We start from the raw sequence: 26,959 nt of genomic DNA on the forward strand, positions 1-26,959 counted from the left end.
CAGGCTTTGCAGCTTCGATAGAGAAGGGGAAAGAGGCGTAGGGTTCGGTTGGTCCAATAGAGAAGTAAGCTTAGGCTGCAGGCATCGGAGAGTCGTGATGGTGACAAGTCGAAGGTGACAATGGAAATGTTGAGAGCCGGAGTCGAGGTTCCGAAACGAGATAGAAGCTAGAAACGCAGAGGGAGAAAGACTCGAGGAGAGGAAGCACAGAGCTCATTTTTTTTCTTGTCATTTCACGCGTTCTTTCTTAGGCAAACAGAAGAAATGGAGATAGGAAGCCTCCCGTTAAGCAAGAAGAAGAGAAAGGGAAGGCGGGAGCTTTGAGGCGGCTGTGAAGCGGCGTTGAGCAAGGTGTGCAAGAAAAAGGGAACTGGATATATTGAGAGCAGAAGACCATTGGTTGAAGAAGAAAGCGAAGCAAAGATTGAACGAGGAAGAAAAGAAGGCTTCCATTTCTGCTCGCGTGTCACCTGCAACGAGGAAAGCAGACGTTACCAAGGTGCCAGGGAAATTAAGGAGGAAGTCAGGGGCTCGTTGACCCAAAAATTGTGAAGGGGTATCGGGCTCGAGGATGGCAGTGAGGCCGAGAGTGGCGACCTGAGGTCTCCTTCGGCCATAAGAAGGAGGGACATTCACAAAAAAAGACACAGACAGAGAGAGGAGGATACTGAGTCGGGCAAAGAGAAAAAGCAAGGAAAAAGGACGAAGAAGGAGATTGGAAAGGTGACAGAAGTGACCCAATCTAGGGATTTCCAATCACGATCCCTTAGGTAAATTTCTAAGCCTGAAGATTGCTTATAGGAGAGGACTGAATTATCTTTATATATAGAGTATAGAATGCGATAGTGGATGTAAAATGGGACTTGAATGTGCTGTTGGTATGATCTTCATATAAAATGAAAAATGTATTTGGAGTATGTATGATCTCCATCTACCTAGGGTATATTTTTATTACTTTGAAGTTTTACTATGAGCATGTATATATAAAAAATGATAAATGCTGTCCCTTAATCCCTTCGTCCTCTTTTGATATATTGGATGAGTTTATATTTTGACATTAAGAATTGGAGTAAATGTCAACTTTCATTTGTTGTTGGAACCATTTGATTGACATGTAATTATCTTGTATACAGGAGTACCCCCTTGGTACAATGTTAATAATACACTACTTACTTTTATTTCAAAAAGAAAAAAATTGTGGAACCCCATGTTTGGCCATGGGTTGATGAGTTTGCTTTCTTGTTATGCTTGTGTGTAGCTTCATCATTTCTGTTCACGGTTGGATTCAATGAAAGTCAGGTTTAGTATTCTTGTACTTAAACTGATTGTATCCAATTCCTTTCTGCATCTACTTTTTGGCCACTGACGTACTATAGTTTTCCTTTCTCTTCCTCTAGCCCAGTCGAAGATTTCTTTTCATTTTTTTCATTTTGCATCTTTGTGGTGATTCACATTTCATTTCATTATCTCAATCTGTTTTTACCCCTTCAGATGTTTCATACTCATTCATACATATGCTTTTAGTTCTTTAAGGTATTTTGCAATGTGTTGAAAGTCCCTGAAATGCTTTTGCCATCTCTGGTTTCTGGTCGCACTTTTTACGATCCTTGCATATGATTTTGGCAGGTATTATTGTTTTGGATTTCAAATTCAGCTTTGGCTTCACTGCAATACCATGTCCTTTGGTTCATAAGACCATTCCAAAACATGCTTTTAGGGTAATCTTAAGACTTTTTCGAATCACAGAGTTGGGTGGATTTCTGGTTGGATTCCTTTGAAGTCTTATTTTTCATTTTTTGAATCTGGCCTAGGTCTTTATTTTGATATTTAAAAGCTCTCACACTTGTTTGATTTTCTCTTTGCACTTCGAAGTAGCTATTATCTTTCTTTCGTTGTTGTAAGTTTGCTTTGCATGTGTGTGTGCGTGTGTATTCTTCTCGTGATATCAATTGATCTAATTTTTTCAAATAGGATACAACACATATTTGGTTGTGTTTTAATGACTTCAAACTTACTGGTTTAGTCTTCATATTTACGGATTCTTTAGCATTGTTACTTTCTGGTCAAGAGTGAAATAAATGAGGGAAATAGTGACTGTTCTAAGCTTTTAACTTTTCTACCTAGCTTTCATTGGGAATTGTGTGGTGTCATTTAAAGTGACAAGAAAAATATTATTTGCTGTGTTAAAGTGGAATAAATTGGGACGGTTTTTAGGTTTTTGCATTCACAGTTTAATCATCAAATTTGGGGTTTTATGGTGTTGCTTGAACATAAAAACTGGTGTATTGTTTTGCTGCTTGGAAAGTAGGATAGAGAGGGATGGGGACTGTACTATGCTTGCTGTTTTGATGTTAAAATAATACCAAATTTAGCTCTCTGTTTCTTCTTGAGTCTTTGTACAGATTGGTATGCATGGGTATTTGGGTTAAATGGGACTGTTTACTTTTTGGTTCTCTACTCGTTTGCCTTTGCATGTTTTTGCCCCTGTTTAAGGGATTGTTTGGTATTATTTTAATATGAAAATTAGCATGTTACTTGCTGCTTGGGAAATATATTGAAATAGGTCCTTGATAATTTGTGAGTGTGGCTAAGAGATTGAAATTAATTCAGTATAGATTCTTATGGGGTGACATTGAGGAGAAAGGGAAGTATCATCTTGTGGCTTGGTATGAGGTTAAGAAGTCTATTCATCAAGGTGGACTAGGTTTGAGATCTTTTATGGAGGTTACTATGGCTCTTCAGAGGAAATGACTTTGGAGATTCATGAACGAGAATAGTAGTCTCCGGTGGAGGATGATTGAGGCGAAGTTTGGTATTATGGATAGAGGTTAGTACACTAGGGTTTTGCTAGACCCAGTGGTACAAGATGCAGAAAAAAATCTGGGTGAGTAGGAGAAAGTTTCAGGATTGTATCAGCTGGAGGGTTGGTATTGGGGACTGGGTCAGTTTATGGCATGACACCTGGTTGGAGGATGGCATACTTTGGGATTAGTTTCTCCAAGTCTATGCTATTGCTTGGTACAAGGATGCTTTGATTCAAGAGTCATACCATGGTACTATGGGGGATGAAGAGTGGTCTGTGGAGGTCCCGAGAAATCTCAACGACTGAAAAGTTTGGGAGCATGAGTTTTTAGTCTTCGCCCTTGCTAGGGTTAGAATTAACAGGACCAGAGACCAATCCTTATGGAGGCTCAATGCTAGAGGGATTTTCGCTATTAGGTCCTTCTATGGTCACTTGGCTAAAAGAGAGGCTATGGATAAAGAGTTTCCTTTTAGGCAAATGTATAGAGTTAATGCTTCACATAGAGTTGCCTTCTTATCTTGGGAGGCAGGTAGAGGCTGCATTTTAACTCTGCACAAACTGATTAGGAGGGGTAGGATTATGGTAAATAGTTGTTTTATATGTAAAAAGGAAACGGAGTCATGTAACCATATCCTTCTGCAGTATCCACTTGTGTACAAACTATGGACCCTTGCTTATAGCCTATTGGGCATTAATTGGGTAATGGATGGTTCAGTGAGAGAGGAGATTTGGGAAAAAAAAAAAAGAAGTATGTTAGCTTCATCCCCTTTGCTACTTTTTTGGTGATGTGGAAAAAAGGAACACGAGAGCTTTTTAGTGTACAAAAACTAATTTTGATGGGATTAAGATAGATAGTTCCGGATCCTAAGTTTTTTATGATGATCATTATCTTTACTCCTTTTGAGGATCTTGGGAACCTTATTAATATTTTGATTGATATTTAACTATCTTATACATGGGTTTGCATCCCATTGATGCTTGTGATGAATCATACTTTATTTTTTTTATTTAAAACAATGGATTAGGAGTGACTTTGTTTTTTGAATTTTTTGAATATTATATTTTTGCGGAGCATACTTGTCACGCTAATGGACAAGTTACTTTTTATTGGTTATTTTGATCTACTACTGGTTGTGTCATTTTGATTGGTCATGACAATAGTAGATTGGGAAGATATTGGGGCTGTCATTGACCACATGTAATTTTGTGTTTTCGGGTAGTACCCCCTTGGTACTTTTGTGCATACTAATACTATTTCTCTTTTATTTAAAAAAAAAAAACTACTGGTTGTGTCATGGATATGAATAGCATGACAGGTGTCTTTTCTCACAGCAGGTGTCTTTTCTCTTTAAGTACGCTACCGCAAATGATCTCTAGTGTCTAAGCCAACCGTAATGGATTCGTGGCCACTTCAATATTTTCTTTTGGTAGCAATCCAGATCATTTTGTAACAAGTTTTTGTATTTTTTCTAAAAAACTGTTTTTTGTTCAGAAACAGAAACTTTTTTATGTTTCTTTTTATCTGGATGATTCTGTCAGTTAACAGTGTTTTTTGGTGGTTATTTAAATTTTAGTTAATGCCACAACCAACAAGAATGAAGAGGATTTAACTTGTCTTGGGTTATGAAAAAGTTAAAGTTTGTGCTCTTTCACATACACAAGATGAGAGAGTTTACAATGGAGTTTCAAAGCTAGCAGCTTATGACTTTCTTTTCCATATTTCAACCGATTTATTTTTGCTTGCTTCTTTTTCCTAACATTGCAGTAACTGGATAGAAAGTACTTAGCAGGGACATTTAGTGATGATGAGATGAACATGAGAAGAAAATGTAGGATTTGGTGGCCAGATCAGCTTTCATCAACCGACCCATCTTCCTGCAGTCTCTTGTTTGGGTGGTTCATCTGTTGTTCTTCAACTTCTCTTGATGTTGTAGTAGCCGTTGAATCTAGTGATGTCTCCTTGGCTCGGTGCCAATCTGGTCTCCGGGTACGAATCACTTCTAACTCTTTTGTTATTGTGTTAGTATAATGATTCTACAGGTTTACATATACATTAGAGCTTATACTTCTGACTGTATATATTGATCAAAGGCTTTTGCCCCAGCATTTGGTGGCAGTTGGTGCATAGCCTGTGCCCTGCCTGAATCGTGGGATTTATAGAGCCCCTAGAAAGGATGCAAAATAAAGAAAGCTGTTATTTGTCTACTGATATTACTTCTGCTAGTGGTCAATAGGCAATTAACTTTAATCATGTGACCAAAATTCTCTATAAAGTCATTTTTGGCATTCTTCCTGCTATTTGAAGAGATGTTATCTGCTGCATATATCTGACAATTCACGAATCTCCAATGATCAGGACATCCTCCAAGAAACTGATGGAAAAATGCCAGTATTTCTACAGGAGAAATCAACATTTTCTTTGCTTGGTCAGTGTGCTGCTCATTTGCACAGTAATGACAAGTTGTTGAAAGTTGGAAAGGAAGAGGGATGTCAGAGTAAAATTGCTACATGTGTTAACACTTCTGCTCAGAGCATGAAGGAACTATTTCGAAAAGGTTGTGGACAGGGGAGTTGTGGGGGTGACAAATTTGAGGAGTTGTCAGATCAAGGTAGTGTAGCTTCTATAACAAGCGGAAACTGGGTCTATTTGGTCTATGATTCCCAGGAACAGTACAGTAGGGGAACTCATTGGATACCTAAATTTCATCATGTACATTGGAGCGGCCAAATAGTGTCTCAATGTGATGTCCACGTATGTAAGTCATGCTGGCTTGTTCTGCAAGATTCCATTTCAGTTAGTATCTTTTACTGGTTATTAATTTCCTTTTTCTTATTGGAACATTTTTAGATGATTTTTTATGAGACTCCAACATATGGTGTGCACCACTTCTTGCCAAATTTTTGGAAACCTGCTGAGCAAGTGAATGCTCCTCTTAAGAAACCCAAGTGGCTTGATGAACTTTGCCAAAAGCAGCCTCTTAATGACTTGGTAAAGTACTTGTTTCAGCAATCAAACAATTGTTCTTTTCTTTTTCTCTTTCAGGGCCCCAAAGTGCAGAAATAATGCTTGAACTGAGAATGTCAGGTATCCTATGCAAGGGATGTTACTGAATGCACTGAGGTCAATTGGTAATTAGTCGCTCTATCTTAAGCACCCTTCTCACTGTCATTTTTCTTTGAGATGCAGGATACTATTATCCTGTCAATCAACTGTGCTGCTGCTGCTGCTGCTAAAATAGTGCATAAAAAACACATGGGCTCCAAGAGATCTTCAATGAAGTTTCCCAATATTCACAGGTATTCTGTTCTATACTTTAGTACTTTCTTACTATATCCTTCTGGGTTTTCTGATGGCTGGTCTTGTGCTTTTCAGGATTAATAATTTCACATCGCAATTATTGGCCTTTATCCTAGCTTCATTATCCACCCTAGTCTATATGTTCGTACAGTTTTTCTGTACATTATTAAGTTTTGGATCACAACCATGGATATCTAGTACATCAACTAGGATACTCAGCAGTACGCACTTAAATGTCCAAATTCGCTGTTGTCAAATTTTATATTGGCCAATGTTTCTTCAAGATAATGATCTCAGGTAATTACAGTGGTCATATTGTAGATATTTGTTTTGATCTATACTAAGTCTCTAATATATCTCAATAAATAAAAGTTTTGATGTCATCACTTATGATGGTTTACTTCTTAAGGTAGCTTGAACAATTTTAACTGGTCACAAGTCATTAAAGTATCAATCAATTTTGACCTTTCTTGTACTAGAGTATCTCTTTCTCAAAGCTTTGGATTTGTAATGAAGAAAAGAACAATTTGAGAGCTCTTCTTTCTCTAATCTGCATTTGGTATCTAACTCCTTTGATCTTACTCACCAACTCTCCTTCATTTATTTAAATCTCGGTCCCCCAGATTTTTTTTAAACTTAGCAGGCAGCTAAAGGGAGAACGGGTGTTACCCGTTCAAGAGGGTTGCTGTTGAGTTCCTAATCACCTCCTTTTGTGGGACCCTTCTTCTCATGTCTTTGGTGCATTGCTATTGATTTCTAGGGTTGACTTTGGTGATACTGGACTTTGTTGTGTACGAGGTTTGCGCTTGGTAGGGCATCTGGGGTGATAAGAGGAGAGAACTTGTTTCTCTTATCCCCTTGGCTAGCCTGTGGATTCTCTAGGAAGAGAGAGATAAAATGGCTTTTGAAGTTGTAACTTTTCTATGTTAGAAATAGAGATCTATCATCTGAAACTCTGTTCATTTTTTATGGCAGCAGCCATAGGTTAATGAGGACTCATTCTGTGGTTGGGTGGCACCCTGTCGTTGCCTTGTCCATACATTTACTCTTTTTCTTTCAGTTAACAAAAAAAAACCTTCTCAATGTACAGAATTTAAATGTATTCTTGGATCCTGTGGCTCAATTTGATGGGAACCATTAATTTATAAGATTGTTACATATGATATATTTCAATCTTTAGTTTTTCAGTGATTTCTTTCCTTATTATTTTAAATGTCCTTTTTGGTTTATCAGGTCTCAATCGTGTGTAGAATTTGCTGAAAAAGCTGCACTTCATAAACATTCCATGTGGTCGAGTTTAGTTATTGATGTTCTTTTGGGAAACCTGATTGGGTTAGGAATGTTATTTTATGCAGAATCTATCTGCTTATGGATTTTAAACTTTTCAAGTTATATTACAAATGAGTTTTTGCGCTCGGGTTGTGTGTGGTTGATGGGAGTCCCAGCGGGTTTCAAGTTGAACACAGAATTGGCAGGAGTTCTTGGCATGATTTCTCTTAATGCAATACAGATTTGGTCTACCATTTGGACCTTTGTGGGTTCTCTCATCATTCATTTTATAAGAGCACTTGCTTTATTGGGAATTTTTTTTGGGGTCACCATACCTGCTGCTTTGTTCATCGACATTATGACCTTGGTAACACTTCATGTGTCAGCTCTTCACTGGTTGATTGCCCTCTTATATTCACAGCAGATACAGGCTTTAGCAGCTTTATGGCGACTTTTCAGGTAAAACTTCTAAATTTCCTTTTTCTTTCTTATGAAGAAAGATTTTTATCCAATTATTCACATTGATTTCATAATTTAAATCATGATTCTCACGTTCTTTCTTCATTATAATGAGGATGCACTACTTTCTTTTGATGCAAGCATTTACCGGGCATCTTGTTTGGCCGAATCGTGTAATTTAGTCCTGGGTTTCAATTGTCGTTGACATGGCTGATTGATTAGTACTTAGTGTTGTCCTAGAGCCTTTCTCTTCGAAACGCAGTGGTTCCATTGGGATTCTTTTGGTTAAAAGTATTAGAGTACTTAACAAGTTTTGTTAGAATTATAATTAATATATTTTGTTGGGTTTAGTTTGTAAATATTATAACTACACGGTTTACTTTGTAATAAGTAAAAGTTTTGTTTCTCTCTGTATAAATACCAAGATCCCCAATTAATAAAAGATAAGAAAATTGATTTTACAAATATCTTCAATATCAGTTCTCTCTCATTCTCGAACTACACTTTTAGATTTCTTACAATCTCGTGTTCTCTGAATCTTGTTAATTCTTCTGTTTCATGAACTTTAACATGGTATCAGAGCAATAAAAAGTCGATTCAAGTAACATTAGAAGTTTTTTTTAAAGAAACCCTAGATCCTTGATTTAAAATCTAGTTCTGTTAGGTCGTAACTTTTAGCAACAATTTTGTTGAAGTGTTATCAAGTAAAATTGGAAACAATGTCTTTAAGTTCAGAATCTTCAAAGATTGAAGAGATCCTCGTCAATCCTTTTACCTCCATCCGAATGAAAGTCCAGTGTAAATGCCTATTTCTTCGGTCTTGACATGTAATAATTTCTATTCCTGGTCAAGATCGATGCATATGACGTTAGTCACTAATAACAAGTTCAAGTTTGTTGACGGTTCAATTCCTGTTCCGAACAAGGACGATCCAGTTTACGAAGCATGGGAGCATTGCAACACTATTGTGCTAACCTGGATCTTGAAGTCCTTATCACCTTCTATAGCTCAATCTATGCTTTCATTTGACTATGCGAAAGACCTCTGGAAGGATCTGCACGATCAATTCGCTCAAGGAGATATGGTAAGAGTTTCTAATCTCCAAGAGGAACTCTATACATTGAAGCAATCTACGTGCTCTGTACAAGAATATTTTAGTCAAATGAAAATTTTATGGGATGAACTATTGAATTATAGACTGATTCCTGCATGTGGACATGTTTCTAAGAGATATCAGGAGGAGGATAAAGTGATTGGCTTTATTGGGGGACTGAATGAATCCTTTGGTGTTGGAAAATCTCAAGTTCCTTTAATGGAGCCAATACCTAGCCTTACCACAGTGGTTGGTCTGGTTCTACAACATGAAAGCAATTTAACTACTGGATATGGTATACAACAGGTTGAGTCGAGTGTATTCTATGCAAATAAGCTCACTCAATCGTGGAAAGGAAATAAAGCTCCACCTAATGGAGCCAATCCTAAGAGACCGACATATACGCACTGTGGTTTCTTAGGACATACAATGGATAAATACTATAAAAAACATGGTTATTCACCTGGTTCTAGGAATAAACTGATAAATATATCAAATGTTAATCAAGATAGTGTTTAAATGGCAGAGACAGGTTCGAATGTGACTGCCTCTCAAGTGAAGTTCAATTCTTCTCTGTGTGACAATTCATAAGTTTTGCCTTCTACTTTTTCTAAAGAACAATACAATAAGATCCAGACATTGATTCAACCATCAGCACTTTCACAAACCATTCCTCAGATTAATACAGTTTCTACAAATTTCTAGCCCATTCATGAACCAACTACTATTCATTCCTCTTTTTTCAGTCCAATAAAGCCAAATGAGTGGATAATTGACTCTGGGGCACTTGATCATATAGTTAGGTCTAAGGAGCTGTTTGTCACATATAGACAAGTAGATAACTTACACATAAAAATGCCAAACTCTCAAATTACCAAGGTTACTCACATAGGTGATGTACATATTTCACCTTTGCTTGTACTTAAAGATGCATTATTTGCTCCATAATTCTCTTTTAATCTTGTGTCAATGAGCCGCTTCTACAACACTCTAAATATTGTTTAACATTCAACAATGGTTATTGTACTATTTAGGATATGAGCTGCCAGAAGATGATTGGTATAGCGAAGAAAGGCATGGACTGTATCACCTGAAACCACTAAGGACCAAAGATCTTTATGTTGTAAATTCTATTATTAGATCAAATACTTAAGACTCTTCTTAATTTGTCAATAATAAAAATCTTTGACATTTCTGTCATGATCATATTTCTTCGCCAAGACTTCAAATACTTCATGAGATTGAAAATTCTATTGTTCCTTATTCAAACATTGTATGTGACATCTGTCACTTTGCTAAACAAAAGAAAATCTCTTTTGCAATCAGTAAATCAACTAGTGTTCATTGTTTTGATCTTGTTCATATTGATATATGGGGACCAGTCTCCATTTCTTCCTTATATGGTTACCATTATTTTTTGACTATTGTTGATGATAAAAGTAGGTATGCGTGATTGTTTCTTATGAAAGCAAAATCTGAAAGAAGGAAAATAGTGCATGACTTCTTTACATACGTTAACAATCAGTTCAATGCAAATATTAAAGTGGTTCGAACGGATAATGGGCAAGAATTTAACGTGGCAGAATATTATGCAGAAAAAGGTGTTTTATACCAAAAATCCTGTCAATACACACCACAACAAAACAGTGTGGTGGAAAGGAAACACCAACATATAATGAATGTAGCAAGGGTTTTAAGATTTCAAGCTGCTTTGCCTATGAAATTCTGCACTGATTGTGTCATGCATGCCACGTATTTAATCAACCGTATAGCTTCCCTAATCATTAGCAATAAAACTCCATTTGAGCTCTTGTTCAATACTCCAACTCTAAAACATCTTAGAGTTTTTGGTTATCTTTGTTATGCCTCTATACTTTATCCTCATCGTTCTAAATTTGATCCTCGTGCATCCAAATGTCTATTTCTTGGATATCCATCTCAAATAAAAGGCTACCGTGTCCGTGTCTATGATCTTCAAACTCAGAGTCTTCGTTTCTGAAGATGTCAATTTTGGTTAGCATGTTTTTCCTCATGCATCCATGTCCTCGAATATTGAATGTCCTGTGCTTCATTTCACTGATGATTTTATGACGAAATTTGACAACTTAATCGGGTCTTATAGACAACAGGGTGATACAGTGCATGCCACCTCTAGTGCACCAGTTAATTTTGGTAATCCTCCTTCACCTTCTCCTATTTCTAATTTTGTTGCTAACCAAAATGTTGAACCAGTATCTACAGAAACTGATCCTATTAGAGCCATAGAGTTTGTTCATAATGTTACCACAAAACCACAGCCAACAAGGAAGTCTACTAGGTTTGTAAAACAACCAGTTCGATTTCAAGATTACCATCTATATGGTTTAAAGCCCCAGGTCAACTCCATTTCATCAACACCACGTTGTATTTCCCATGTACTGTCATATGACAAAATTAGCTCAAAATATAAACCATTTGTCTCATCTATCTCTAAAGATATTGAGCCTAAGACCTACAATCAAGCAATCCAATTTCCCCATCAGAAAGAGGCAATGCTTGCTGAATTGAAAGCACTTGAAGAGAACCAAACTTGGGACTTGGTTACCCTACCATTTGATAAAAGGCCTATCGGTTGTAAATGAGTTTACAAAACAAAGAGAAAGGCTTATGGGTCTGTTGAGCTATACAAAGCCAAATTAGTGGCTAAAGAATATATGCAACAATCTGGTCTCAATTGTTTGGACACCTTATCTTCTGTTGCAAAGTTGACTACCATCAGAACTATTTTAGCAGTGGCTGCAGCTAAAGGCTGGTTTTCGCACCAGCTGGATATAAATAATGCCTTTTTACATGGTGATCTGCATGAGGAGGTGTATATGACTCTTCCACCTGGTTTTCAAGTTTCTCACAAAAATCAAGTATGTAAATTGAAGAAAAGTTTGTATGATTTAAAGCAAGCCACCTGACAATGGCACTTTAAGCTTACAGATGCATTAAGAAGCCAAAGGTTTTTGCAGGCTTATGCGGACTCATCATTATTTCTTAAATACAATGATTCTTCATTCATTGCTTTGGTCATATATGTAGATGATGTGATTTTAACAAGTAATGATTTTTCTCAAATTCAGTCAGTCAAGACATATTTGCATGATCAGTTTAGAATCAATGATCTTGGTGAATTGAGATTTTTCTTGGGCCTGGAGGTTGCTAGATCACATGCAGGTATTAATATTTGTAAGAGGAAATACACTTTGGATCTATTGAGAGACATTGGTTTTATTGGTTGTAAGTCAAGCCCCACTGCCATGTCTTCATCTCTTAAACTTTCTCGGCAGGACAGTTGATGTCACTAAATATCGCCAACTTATAGGGAAATTGTTGTATCTTACAAATACTCGTCCTAATATTTGTTATGTTGTGCAACAACTTTCTCAATTTTTAGATGCGCCTACTCAAATGCGTCTGCAAGCTGCTCACCGGGTCTTAAGGTATCTCAAAGGTACACTTGGACAAGGGGTATTTTATCCCAGCTAGAATTCTTTCCATTTCAAGGCTTTTAGTGATTCCGACTAGGCAACTTGCATTGATTCTCGACGGTCTATCACTGGTTTTTGGATTTTTCTTGGAGAGGCAATTGTTTCTTGGAAAACAAAGAAGCAGAATACTGTCTCTTGGTCTTCTTTCGAAGTAGAGTATAAGGCTTTGGTTGCAGTCATATGTGAGTTGCAGTGGCTGAAGTACTTGTTTAGTGATCTGCGTCTACCTTTTTATACAACAGTTTTATATTGCGATAACTTGTCATCTATAAAGATTGCTGAAAATCCGGTCTTTCATGAGAGAATCAAACATATGGAGTTCGATTGCCATGTTGTCCGGAGAAAACTTTCAGAAGGTCTTATTCATTTGCTCTCAGTTCCCTCCTTCCACCAGCTAGCAGACTGTTTCACTAAGGCTTTAGTTGTCTCACTATTTCAAAATGCTATGTCCAAGATGGATATACAAAACTTTTATACTCCACCTTGAGGGGGGTTATTAGAGTACTTAACAAGTTTTGTTAGGATTATAATTAATGTATTTTGTTGGGTTTAGTTTGTAAATATTATAACTATAGGGTTTACTTTGTAATAACTTTTCTGTATAAATACCAAGATCCCCAATTAATAAAAGATAAGAAAGTTCATTTTACAAATATCTTCAACATTAGTTCTCTCTCATTTTCGAACTACACTTTCAGATTTCTCACAATTTCATGTTTCTCTGAATCTTGTTAATTCTTCTGTTTCATGAGCTTTAACGAAAAGGATGATCTACTATGATATTAGAAAATATGTTCAATGGTTTTACATTGCTGTGACTGTTGGCCTGTGTTTTAGGTGTCTTCAAAGTTTATCTTTTCCTTTACTTCAAGTTGTTCACAATGTTACTGTCTTTCTACAGGGGTCGAAAGTGGAATCCTCTTCGTGAGCGATTAGATAGCTATGGGTACACTGTGAAGCAACACATAGTTGGATCTCTTCTGTTTACTCCACTTTTACTTCTTTTACCAACAACTTCTGTCTTTTATATTTTTTTCACCATGATATCTACATTGATCAGCTCCGTTTCTATACTGATAGAAATAGCCATATCCATTATTCATGCTACCCCTTACATTAAAATATTTCTTTGGTTGGTGAGGCGGAGAAGATTTCCATCTGGCATCTGGTTTGAAATTATGACTTGCAAGAGTGACACCCCTGATTCTCAAGAGGTTGCTTGTCTTGGTAACCTTGGTCCACCGTCTGAAGGTTTACAGGGGGATAATTTTCCAAATAGAAAGGCATCTACTGTTCTGGTTTCTACTCTCCGCAGTAACTTGTTAAGTATAGGTGAGGTCTTGAACCTTTTGTTTGTGCAAACTCTCTTACTTGAAGCACAAGCTAAACAAAGACATGCCCTTGCACGAAGATGGAATGATGATGATATTGACTTATGAAAGTATTTACACCCTCTTCATTGTCTATCATGTTTGCAACCTTCCATCTGTGGCACAAAGTTTACATTCGTTCTTGAACACTCATATTCACCAGTGACTTAGAAGTCACTTGTATAAACCGGACTGGTGTTTTGAAATTACATAATGAAGACATTTGTTTGGGTGGCCTGTATTGTTTCTGGGCTACGTTATGCTAACTGTTTCCATAAATGTTGCAGGACAAGTACTCTTGCCTCACTATAAGAAGGTTTTTTCAGGGATATCTGGTTCATTTTCTGCAATTTCAGCTTATGGAGTTCTAACCGGGAGAAGGTGACTTCTCTTTATATGGATCTGCATTAATATAATATGTATTAGTTGGAAGCTTGATCTCTCTCATGAAATGTCTGTTAAATACTTTTTTTTCCCAGAATGCCCTCTACTTTAGGTGTTGGTTTGCCTTCCACAATGCCATGGATGTCAGTTCCCTTCAAGCAATACTGGTGCCTTTGTCGCAATTCTATTCTTTCATGCATGGCGGACCACAACAATCATTTGGCGTAGTTCAGTGATTTTAGGCAATGTTGAATTTCTTCTTTGTCGATTCTCAATCATTTGATGAGCTCAAGTTCTTATCTCCGGTAGGCTTGAGACCCATTTTACCACTTGACTGCATAAGCCTTCCACTTCGGTTTGCTTGTAGTAATGACAAAATTGGCATGATTTTCAACAATTTAATATTTTATGATTTATGTTTTTATTTACATAAAAATTTTAGTTTTTTAAATTATTAATATATTAACATATTAAAAGAAAATAGTGAGAGTTAATTGAGTTATAGTTTTAAAATGATATGTATCTATTACAATCTTATGACATTTAATCTTTAAATTGTATTTTAAAGAATCTAAAAATGATTTTTTTCTAACACTCCTTTTTGTTTATAATTTAATTTAATTATATGTTCTTTTCATATTCACCATGTCCTTAAATTAATCATTCATAATATACCTCAGAATCAGTAACCCATTAACTTATCTAAATTTAAATCGATAATGGCAAACACCAAGTACAAAAATGACATAGCTATAAAGCTTCAATTATAACATATTATTATTTAAATTTTATCTATGATTGTCAAAAAATGTGTTTTAAATTCTAACATATTGTTATTTGAATTTTATTTATGATTGTCAAAAAATGTGTTTTAAATTCTAATTGCTTAAGAGCCTTTTTAATATGTTAATGAAAAAGGAGTTTATATAGGATCATATATTAAATTATAATTGGTCTTAAAATATTAAAATATTATAAAGTGATAAAATTTAGTCGCTTACTTTGTGGTATAGGTCTATTAGTTTTAAGTAATTTCGTCCATTATGATTGAGATACATAACTAAACATACAAACACAAGAGAGAAATTGAAGATAGATAAAGGAAAATTCGTAAGTCAAGACAAGAATATTTGAGAATGAATTATGTGTTCTTGTGTTGTTGTCTCCATTAATCACCATGAATACCATATTAGCATCATAACTACTCTTGTCAATGATATTTCTATTATTACTATATCACTGTTCCCACTCTCATCAACATCTCAATGGTTATTATTGCAATCTCGTCACCATTAACTTTATTCTTATCACATATTAATACTATAATTATTATTACTAGAACTACTATTATGCTATTTATTATCATTATCTTTATTATTATAAATCTTACATTATCACCATCATTTTTATGTTATTGTGGCCTTCAACACTTCCCCACACATTTTAGTTATAGGTCACTATTATTGTCATTACTCTCATGGTAAACCATTATTATTGCTATTATTAATATTACTAACATTGTCTATACCACCATTACTTCACTCTTACATGCCAACACGGTTAGTAAAGACACTCTTACTACCATCATTTTCAATATAGTCACATTTATAATTATTATATATATATATATATTATAAATGTTTACTGTTATTATTATTATCGTCGCTAATTATTATCTTTATTTATTGATATGAACAAAAACAAAGTTCTTGTACCATACCATACCGATCATTTTATTACTCAATTGTTTTAATCATGCAAGAAAATAATAATTTTATTTATTATCAGTTGTCATTATTCAAATCACTTACTTATTAATCATAATCTAAATATACAACGATATGAATTTAATTTTTATTAATAGAATTTTGAAAATAAAATTATTGTTCAATCAAACCTTTTGCATCCCCATTAGAAAAAGTCTAAAAATATGAAAATAGTTCAAAAAACATATTAACCCACATTCAAATATTTATGTAAAGAAAATAAGACACAAAAGTAGTGTAAGTAAGTAGTTGACAAAATTTAAAACATTTAATTTTCTGTTTAAACCAAGGTGTCGTCTCACAAAAATTGATACATTTGGCATATTTCATTAATTATGATTCAAATTTAAAGAAAAGGCAAATTGGACCACCAAACCTTATCTTATAAATTATTTTCACACTACTATAATGAGTTTGATTCTGAATTCAAATGTATGGAGAAATTGAATTGACTATTTAATTAATTTATTAAAAAAAAGGTTTCAAAAATAAGCTCTAACCGTTTCAATTATTGGACAAAAACAGCAGGATAGTTTTAGTTTTGTGAAGTCGTCTTGGGTGGACTCACAAAACCAAAATCTGACCCACCCACCTAACCACGTGTCACCACCACCACCTAACAAATAAGTAATAAATTAAATTACTTCAATTAAAATAGTATAACTTAATTTTAATTAATTACAATTGCATATTAATCACATCAAATTAAATAATTTTCTTACAAATATTCGTAATATACACTTAAATATTGGTCGTTCGTTTCCTCTCCTCCACTTCTTACTGGGGGGAAGGAAGAGTCAACATTGACAATAAAGTCAAAACGGTTAGCCGACGGTCGTCTTTCTCAAACGTCATCATCCACTAGTCATCTGCCACCGCGACGGTTGCCGCCCATCATCCCGCAGCCAATCATCGCCACGTCCCCGTACCTCGTCGCGTACGCGGCGCGCGTTCTCGTCCTCTTTCTAATAACTGCCGTAGACCCTTCCTTTGTCCCGTTTCGCCGCGCGCTAACTGATAATCCCCACCCTCGCCTCCGGAATATATATTTTCACGCGCCGCCGGGGCAGTGTAGTGACTGAAGCTAGTAAATCATAAATGTGAGCGTAGTAAAAACTGGAGACGAAAAGAATAGCAAGTTGAGGAGTGGACGGATATAGGATATGTTTGGATATGGCTTTAAATCTGCCAGCTTTCCAATTTGATTTTGATCTTCCCTTGGTTATACAATCATATATCAAAATAATAACACTGGTGTGTGTGTATCGTATATATACATAGAAGCACGTTTTCCAAAGAGAAGAAAAGAGAAAAAAAAAAAAAAAAGGGAGTAAAATCATGATATCCGATGGGAAACAAGTTGGTGTTTATGTCTGTCTATCTTTTATACGTTTGGTTTTTCTGGTGTATATGAATACGTATGGATAGTGTTGAAGTCAACGAGAGAAAAGAGTTGTGAGGAAATTAATCTCTGACTCCATTAGCATTATTGCAGTTGCAGTTGCAGTTCGCAGAGTAGTAGTATAGGTCTTTGGGGTGCGGAAGCTAATACTGGATTCTGGATAAATATCGAATGGATTTCACCACTCTCTCTCTCTCTCCCACCAGCATTGTCCTCCCTCCCTGCTTCTTTCTTTCTTTCTTTCTTTACTGTAAATAATGACTGATTCATTGTATAAGATGGCTATTTTTAATGTACTTTTCTATATGCAAAATGTAGGAAATTGTCTCATAACTAAATTATAAAACAGGATTTACAAATAAGTTTCATGTAATTGAACTTAGAACCTGTTTATTTAATTCTGTGGATCTAATTAATTAATTGTTGGACTTCTTACACTATATAACTATACTTGATCGAAAACAATGGAACTGGTTAAAAATTAAATTAGAATTCAACCATATTCATTAAAACATTTGTTGCCGTAAGCTAAAGTATTTATGTCTCTTCATTAAAAAAATAAATCTGATTGCTTAAATACATTAATTTTATTTATTTAAAAATTACAACAACAACGAAAACACATTAAATTTTTTTAAGTACACGTGGAGTTGGGTAGACTGTACCGTACAGCCACACTCGACACACTTCCAAAACGGATAAGAACATAGCCGAGGCCTCGCCATTTGCCACCATTCAAACCCACCTCCGGCTATAAATTCCTCTCTAACCCACCATTATCAGTCACCATCTACCCAAAATAATACACTCAATTAAAGCGACTGATACCAGAGAGATTTCTAGATTTTGAGAGAAATGGAGGGTGCCGAGAAGCGTTCTTTCGAGTTACAGGAACAGCAATCCTCATTGCAGCCGAGCCCGCGGAAGAAGATAATCACGGTGGCGGCGATCGCGGCGGGGGTCCAGTTCGGCTGGGCCCTACAGCTCTCTCTGCTCACTCCATACGTGCAGCTGTTAGGGATCCCTCACAAATGGGCCTCACTCATCTGGCTCTGTGGACCCATCTCCGGCATGCTCGTTCAGCCCATAGTTGGTTACCACAGCGATCGCTGCACCTCCCGATTCGGCCGCCGTCGTCCTTTTATCGCCGGCGGAGCCGCTCTTGTTGCCATTGCCGTCATACTCATTGGTTATGCTGCCGATATCGGGGCTCACACCGGTGACTCCATGTCCGATTCCCCCAAAACCCATGCCATTGTTGTGTTTGTCGTCGGATTTTGGATCCTCGACGTGGCTAACAACATGTTGCAGGGTCCATGCCGAGCCCTCCTCGCTGATCTTTCCGGGAGCAACCAGAAACGGATGCGAACTGCCAATGCCTTCTTCTCCTTCTTCATGGCGGTCGGTAACGTTCTGGGTTACGCCGCTGGGTCCTACACTCACCTCCACAACGTATTCCCATTTTCCAGTACGAAAGCTTGTGACTTGTACTGTGCGAATCTCAAGAGCTGTTTCTTCATCTCCGTTATGCTATTGCTCGCGATAACCACGGCGGCTCTCATTTACGTGAAGGAAACGCCATGGGCACCGGAAAATGTAGGTGACGGCGGCGACGAGGGATCGTCGAAGGCAAAGATACCGGTCTTTGGGGAAATATTCGGTGCATTGAAGGATTTGAAGAAGCCAATGTGGATCCTACTTTTGGTGACGTGTCTGAACTGGATTGCTTGGTTCCCGTTCTTGCTGTTCGACACGGACTGGATGGGGAGGGAGGTGTACGGTGGAGATTCCGGCGGAAGCGACGATGCGAAGCGGGTCTACAACGTTGGTGTGCGTGCGGGTGCATTGGGCCTGATGCTCAACTCCGTAGTGTTGGGGTTGACGTCTCTGGGAATGGAGTTGTTGGCGCGTGGAGTTGGGGGGGTGAAGAGGCTGTGGGGTATTGTGAATTTCTTGCTGGCTTTCTGTTTGGCCATGACCGTACTCGTCACCAAATTGGCTGCCTCGAGCCGCCGGTTCACCACTGCGGCTGGTGGAGGTTCAGTAGCCTTGCCTCCGCCGGTCGGAATCAAAGTCGGCGCGTTGACTCTGTTCGCTGTTATGGGCATTCCTCAAGCTGTAAGTTTGGATTTATTCGTTTTAAAATTTTAATTTTAGAATTTAAAAAAAAAAAGGTTTTATATATATATAAAATTTATGAATTCTAATAAATAAATTAGAATATAAATAAAATGAGTAAAATACATGAGCCAGCCATAAAACCCCCGCCTATGATTTTATCAAACCAAACACGGCTGGCTTCTCTCTTCCTTAAATGCATACAAATTGTAGGTAACCCATTAAATGCCATACTAAGATTTAAGTGTGCAAGTTGTACTTTTCTTCTTCCTTTTTCAATATTGTTGCACTAATTGTTTTTTATTATTCATGCAGATAACTTACAGCATTCCTTTCGCTTTGGCATCCATTTTCTCAAGCACTTCCGGTGCAGGCCAAGGTACCCCAACCAAACAATACGATTTATGTAATTTTCCCGGAAATATAATCTAACTAACTCACCTTCTTTTAATATTAAATTATCTCCAGGTCTTTCGCTCGGAGTTCTGAATCTTGCCATCGTTATACCACAGGTCAGCGAGCATGACATAATTCGTTTCTAATTTTTTATCATTACCAAAAAAAAGTATAATTATAATTTTTATCAAGAACAATTATTTTTATACAATTTTTATATTTTATCTTGAGACACAAAAAATAAAAAATAATACAGTAAAGAAATTTCTGGTGTTTTGTTTTTATAGATGGTGGTTTCGGTGGGTGGTGGACCGTTTGATGCCTTATTTGGAGGTGGTAACTTGCCGGCATTTATAGTAGGAGCAGTGGCCGCCGCAGCAAGTGGAATATTTGCACTGACAATGCTTCCATCACCACCGCCGGAAGCCTCCCATGCGAAAACAGCCGCCGTTGGATTTCATTAAACCCAAATTTAAGCCGACATTCCTTCTACCCACCTTGTTTTTTCTTCTGCTTTTCTCGTTTGTTTCGGAGGAGATCGCGGGATTCCCAAAAGGAAAAACGAAACCAAAAAAAAAAAAAAAAGAGGGGGTGTTTTCTCTTCACATGGACGACTGGTAGTAGTTTTGTTGTGAAAAAGAAAACAAAAGGTGGGCCTAGAAATGTTGAACTTGCATGAAGTTATGAACAACTTTCTGTAACGGCCCCATTTTGTTTTTCACCTTGTTGTGTATTTAACATTTGAGATAAAATCCAAACTGGTTTAGTTCAGTTCGAAATCGAATAAAAAGTGAAAATATTCAGATTGAAGGTGAGAGGGAAGAGAGGAAGAGCAAAGATGCCGAAGAAGGAGAAGCAAAAATAATGAAGTACAGGAACAACAAAAAAAGCGATTGTGTGGGAAGGACGATAGCAATTGGTGCTTTGGGAGCGGAAGATAAACCAATATAAACAATATCTAAAAGACAGAAAGAAACTGAATAAAAAATCACATTGATTAAAAAAAAAAAAAAGTAATTAAAACTAAAATAGTTTTAAATATCAAATTTTTAAGATTAAAATAAAAAGGATGGTAGAACAAATCATATTAATTTAATTTTATTAAATTCAGCCTAGATGTATTTTTTTAAAAATATATTTTAATTTAAATAAATAACTAAGCATTTTCTTAGAATTTTTTTTTTTTTATGGAATATAGCTATAAAAAAAAAATCAAAACTGATAATGATAATTAACATTTGAATTAATATAATAAAAACAGTAAAATATTATTTTTATTTGGAATTTTAAATGCAGTTATTAATAAACAAATGTGAACTTTGAACAGCATCTTGTAGCCTAAACGATTATTTAAGGTTCTAATTTACAGTTGTTTAACACAAAATTTATATTATTTTAGAAAAATATATGCACTTTAATAGTATACAAAAAATTTATTTTTTAAAGCTTTTGAAAAAAATACTCTACCTTGCATTTATTTTAATTTTATTCATTAAGTTTATATGCTTTTTTTTTTTTTTTTTTTTTTTTCTTCAAAAGGTATTAATTTTTCATGTTAATTATTTAATAAAATATAAATCAGTCATAATTTACACTCGTGGCGTAACTAATGTTTGTGTAATGAAATTTACCGTAATAATATTTTTTAATAAAAAATTACTTTTGGTAAAAATATCTACAAGTTATCAAATATAAATTGATATTTTTTAGTGGTTACAACAAAATACTTTCCACTGGACAACAAAACTTTGGTATGATAATAACGTGAACCAACCGCTCCGTGACCTCTTGACAGACTAAATAAATAAATGGACACGCTTAGGTTCTTTTATCATCCCCTCCAAACATTCGAATTTTTCACCTCATAAAATCAAAGAAAGTCATAAGTAATTCTTTAATCTTCTTTCTTCAAGTTCTCGCTATCGCCAATGGATAGTTGTTTCTTCACCCCGGAGATCGGAACGTCGTCGTCTTCAGATCCTCGCTACGCGTACAAGCTTCTGTTGCGCGCACTCTCGCTAATCCCTGTTTGGCATTACGCTTTAGGTTTTGTCTTCTTCTTGGTTGTTTGGCTTTATCATTTCTTGGAATTTCATTTCCTTGAAGATGTCTTCGGCCGATTCCGCGGCAGCCTTGTTAAGCTGACATACAATCCCGACTCCCATGTCTACCACGGCGTCGTCTCGAAGTGCCGAATTCTTCACGGCAGGTGAAACAGAACGGGATATAAATGAGACGTTTGTTTTCTCTCGACAAGTATTATTTCAACAACATGAAATATTTTCACCCGGACAAATCTTGTTTCAACGTTATGTTCCGTAGATAACGGGGAAATGGTGATAAATTGGGAGACCTTGCTTTCCTCTGACCATTTTGGTTAGCATTGTGGAAGGACTAATATAATCTTGGCTTTGAAGAACAAACACATTTTTCAACGCTTCTGTCTCCTGAAAACAGTTTCTGATTTTGAATTTTAAAGAAATCTCACCGTCATTTGTTTTCTTTTTTCAATTTCAAGTTAACATATATGCTTCTCTAAACACAATGCAGGTGAAAAAAAACTGAAAAAAACTTTTTCACTAATCGAGCATACCATTGGTTTCGAAGAATTTTGTTTTCTTGTGAATTGACAGAAACGTTTTCTCTTTAACTTTTCACCTACCGAGTATACCCAGGTTTCTTTGGTGCTGCAGGTATTTGGCGACGCCATGGTTGTCAAGTCCTAATATTCAGACTTGTTTTTTGAATTTCTTTGGGAGGCCTCCCGTTTTCAATTACAGGAGGTGATTACTGTTGACGATTCTTGTTTCATAGTTTAAAAATGTAAAATATTTTCACTGACAGATATTGTTTTTCTTTGATTAGAATGAGTTTGTTTAGTTCACTTCTAACTATTCAAGTTATAGTGTCTGTTAATTCTCTTTTATTATTCAACAACTACAGCATAAGGATGTAACTTCGTGTATTTCTTTAGCTGTGACTTCAGGCTTTACTTGTGCTTATTGCTTCGCCCTTTTCATTTCTCGTTGATTTCCTTTCATTTTATGGACATGTAACCAGTGTTTTAAATATATATATTTTCTCTCAGACAGCTCTTTCGTGCTTCTGATGGTGGAACCATTGCTTTGGACTGGCTATTGTCTTCTGATGGTAAATCCAAATACAAATATGTCTAACAAAATTTTGTGTATGTACATTGCATTCAGATGTCTATTCATTCTCATGTTTCTTATCATGGGTTTTCTGTTCAACTGAAGCAAGTAAACTGTTGTGAGCCAAAAGTGAACAGAGTCATTCAAGATGGAACCATTAGGTGGTAAACATTTTACTCATGGGAGGAAGAAGAAAAATTATCCATTAGTACTGTTAGAGAACATTGTGTTTGTTTTTATCAATAATTGCTTATCCTGAAGAACCAGTAAACTGGAACAGCAGATGATTATTTATTATGTACTACCTATATATGACTAGTCAAGTTATGGGTGTATTTTCTTATTAAAGTTTTGAGTACTTTCTTACTCAAATGATCATTATGTTCTCTCTCCACGAGCCTAAACCATTGAAGCAAAAATAGGTTATAAGACTAGGAAATCTTGGGGAAAATTTGCAATCTTTTGTCTGATTTTCCAGTATCTAGACCTATAACCAGATCCATAAGAATGGAATATACTAATTTGGTATTGCAACTAGTGCTTATGGGTGATTTACGATCTTTATTTGAGAATTGCCTCAAAATCCTCTCATGAGAATGTTTGACTCATCAGGAATCAAGCTGAGGCAACTGGTTTTGGAGTATATAGTTATAATGGAATAGGGAATGTTGACAATAGAAGAAGGTTGATCGAATTCAAATTGGTATTTCGTGATATCATCTGATTTACTCCGTTTTGTATTAGTAGAACTCTCAATCATAGGGTACAATAGTAGTGACAACATTGGTACGAAGGACAATTGACATTTTGATGTAGGGCAAATTATGGATATCATCTGATTTATTCGGTTCAATACTTGTACAGCTCCAAATCATAGGGTACAACAGTAGTAACAACCTTGGCATGAAGAACAATTGACATCTTGATGTAGGACAAATCAGAATTAATTTGCTTATTTAGGTATTTGGGAGTTAAAAACTAGATGTTACACCTAGGTGTTTTTAGGCATTAAATCTAAACAATCGTAAGTACTGAATTTAGGAGTTTGGTTGCATCATAAAACCAGAAATTCAGAAACTCTCAAAGTATTTTATTGAATAATTAAATTTTGTTTCAGCAAGTACAATTATGAATGCATTTAAAATGGTTTCTTAGTAAATTGTACTAAATAGTATTAAGCTAAGAAATACTACAAACTAATAAGATTGGACATACTCCTTTTGATAACAAAGGAAACTAATGCTAATAAGATTAGAAATACTACTCTTAATTGAATAAAAAATAATACTAATGCAAATAGAAAAACAAAATAATGATAAGAATAGGATTGTGAAATCTTGATGGTAGGATAAAATCACTAGTCTGACTTTATATCTTTCTATTATACCATCGACTTTTTATTTTGAAGTGAACACCCATTTGCATTCCATCAGCCTTTTTCCTGTAGGTAGATTCTCCACTTCCCGTGTTTTGTTCTTTTCTAATATTGCATTTCAGTATTTATAACATCTTTCTACTTTCCACAAGATAATGTTTCAGATATATAGTGAGAATAAACATTGTATTTAAACTCATGAAAAAACTTTTGTGAGATACTGAACATTATTCAAATGACATAAAATATGATAGTGGATATAATGGATGTTTAGTACATTTTTTTAGTTCCTTTCTAAATTGCAATGAGTACATCAATATCAAACGGGCATGAAATTATCAAGACTTACATCTTTTCCAGAATTCGAGTCTCTTACCTCGTTTCTAGGACCCAAGTCTATTGCTTGGACTTGTTTTGGTTAAGGATCCAGTTTTTTCTTTCTTGAGTATAAACCTTAAGGTCATGTAAGGTCAAAGCATCATGTTCTGGGTTTTGAGGTGATTCCAGGTGGTTTTTTGAAGTTTGAGATGAGTGAAATATATTTGCTAGTGACGGCGAAGGTAAGGGTGGGTAAAAAAAAATGTTTGTCTCTATTTCCTGCTATAGTCTCTTATGAAAATAAGGATGATTGAAGTAGGACTTAAACTCAACAAATTTAACACCCAGTAAGATATAGAAATTTTTCAATAGGTGAATGATAAAATTTGGGTGGAGAAATATCTCATAAAAACATATTTGAGAGCTCTCATATATGGTTTCCCTCTATATTGTTAATATTATTAAGAATGGTTGAATGTGTATTTTATTGAATAATACAACCTCACATATACATGTTTTGTAAAAGAAATAAACAATTAATTATATAAAGCGTAAGTTACTCTAAAATCCTTTAACCTAATTATATATAGTACACACTCTTTGACACTTCCTCTTAAGATAGGGAATATATGTCATTCATTCATAACTTGTCAATGATAGTCTGGAATGTTTGATTATTCAGGTCTTTGGTCAACACATTTGAAAGTTGTGAACTGGTCGACATATAAAGAGTACATATTAAACTATTGTCTAGCTTTTCTTTAATAAAATGCTTGCCATGCTCAGTATATTTGATCCTGTCATGTTGCATTGGGTTATGAGCAATACATACGGTTGATTAATTGTTACAATATAGAAGCATGAGGCTAACTCACTTGATTTTTGGATCTTTTAAAAGTATTTTTAGCCATAGTAGTTAACATATCCTTTAAGATATTGCTCAGAATTTTAATTCTTTTGTCGATTTTGCAACTACATTCTGCTTCTTATTTATCCAAGTGATCAAGTTACTCTAACGAAGGTATAATAACTTGTGGTAGATTTTATATCCACCACTAATCCTACATAGTTTGCACATATATAAGTTTTAGGGGTAACGTGTCATTCTTTCTAGCATGATCCGTTTTGTAAGTGTCATTTTTAGATAATGTAACATTATGTAAGTTGCCTTAAGGGCATTTCTTTAAGGCTGTGTATGAATTGACTTATAAGACTCACGACAAAGGTAATGTCTGGTCTTGTTTTTAATAGATATATTAATCTCTTAACTAGTATTTGATATATTTCTTTATCTAAAAGCATATCCTCTTCAGTCAATCCCAATTTATGATTAGAATAGGAGGATTAGCTGATTTACATGTTAGGTTGTTGATATCTCTTAGCAGGTCATAAATGTATTTTTACTGGGAGATGAAAATCTTAAACTTTGAACGGATGACTTCAATTCCAAAAAAGTACTTCAGCTTACCTAATTCGTAGATATTGAACTCTTTGCTAGATATTATTTGAGTGTCAATTTTTCTTTTTCATTGTCTCCTATTACAATGATGTCATCAATATATACTAAGAGAGGTATAACTCCCATTGACTCAGAGTGCTTGATAAGCAGAGTGTATCTTCTTGAATATGCTTATATCCCATGCCTATTAGCACCCTTTCAAATTTGCCAAACTAAGCTCTAGGTGTTGGTTGAATCCATTAAGTGCCTTCTTCACTTTACATACTTGGTCCTACTCCTATGGCAAATCTTGGTGAAATCTCCATATAGATTTCTTCTTGCAAATCACCATGTAAGAAAACATTCTTTGCATCAAATTATTACAGTTGTTAATCAAAATGAACAATTAAAAATAGCAAAATTAGTGCTGTATTCATCTTGGTTACAAATGCAAATGTTTCTTAATAAGCGGAGTGTGGTATCTTTGAGTATGCTTATATATCAAGCCTATTATCACTCTTGTAAATCTGCCAAACTAAGCTCTAAATATTGGTTGAGTCCATATAGTGCCTTCTTCAGTTTATGATCTTGCTCCTATGATAAGTTCTGGTGAAATCTCCATAATAGATTTTTTCTTGCAAATCATCGTATAGGAAAACATTTTTTACATTGAATTATTATAGTTGTCAATCAAAGTGAATAGATAAAGAAAACAAGATTGGTGCTGTATTCATCTTAGTTTTTGGTTGGATGTTTTTTGATGGTTATCCTATAGGTCTAGGCATACCTTTTTGTCACCATTC

General features: G+C 35.4%; 3 protein-coding genes across 15 annotated transcripts in view; all 3 read left to right on the forward strand.

Annotated features, from left to right (window-relative positions):
• LOC110813297 (N-acetylglucosaminyl transferase component family protein / Gpi1 family protein) lies at nt 1-14,615 on the forward strand. Of its 3 annotated transcripts, XM_088220920.1 has the most exons (11): nt 1-770; nt 1,259-1,299; nt 4,569-4,790; nt 5,160-5,555; nt 5,652-5,792; nt 5,991-6,100; nt 6,177-6,398; nt 7,335-7,829; nt 13,339-13,769; nt 14,095-14,188; nt 14,287-14,615. In XM_088220920.1, exons 3-11 carry the CDS (start codon nt 4,614-4,616, stop codon nt 14,417-14,419), a joined length of 2,199 nt encoding a protein of 732 aa, XP_088077046.1. In that variant the 5' UTR covers nt 1-770; nt 1,259-1,299; nt 4,569-4,613; the 3' UTR covers nt 14,420-14,615. The 3 variants fall into 3 exon arrangements, with proteins under 3 accessions (XP_088077046.1, XP_088077041.1, XP_088077051.1); XM_088220915.1 differs by lacking the exon at nt 1,259-1,299; XM_088220925.1 differs by lacking the exon at nt 1,259-1,299 and having other exon boundaries at nt 4,594-4,790.
• A 3,429-nt stretch (nt 14,616-18,044) lies between these two features.
• On the forward strand, nt 18,045-20,644 carry LOC110813305 (sucrose transport protein SUC2). The gene is made up of 4 exons (XM_022040384.2): nt 18,045-19,477; nt 19,793-19,856; nt 19,946-19,989; nt 20,161-20,644. The coding sequence occupies exons 1-4, from the start codon at nt 18,215-18,217 to the stop codon at nt 20,335-20,337; spliced, it is 1,548 nt and encodes a 515-aa protein (XP_021896076.1). The 5' UTR covers nt 18,045-18,214; the 3' UTR covers nt 20,338-20,644.
• Nucleotides 20,645-21,665: 1,021 nt separating this feature from the next.
• The window catches only part of LOC110813244 (alpha/beta-Hydrolases superfamily protein), a 29,283-nt gene continuing 23,989 nt past the window's right edge, over nt 21,666-26,959 (forward strand). For 2 of the 11 annotated variants that reach the window (XM_088220956.1, XM_088220973.1), the window contains exons 1-3: nt 21,672-22,082; nt 22,549-22,656; nt 22,966-23,060. In XM_088220956.1, coding sequence (XP_088077082.1) covers nt 21,802-22,082; nt 22,549-22,656; nt 22,966-23,060 — 484 coding nt within the window. In that variant the 5' untranslated portion in view covers nt 21,672-21,801. Of the gene's footprint in view, nt 22,083-22,548; nt 22,657-22,961; nt 23,061-26,959 lie in introns of all 11 variants that reach the window. The other 9 variants (XM_088220985.1, XM_088220953.1, XM_088220969.1 and 6 more) reach the window with 9 other exon arrangements.

The sequence above is a fragment of the Carica papaya genome, chromosome 1 (assembly GCF_054855325.1).
Source record: "Carica papaya isolate Zhongbai chromosome 1, ASM5485532v1, whole genome shotgun sequence".
NCBI lineage: Eukaryota > Viridiplantae > Streptophyta > Magnoliopsida > Brassicales > Caricaceae > Carica > Carica papaya.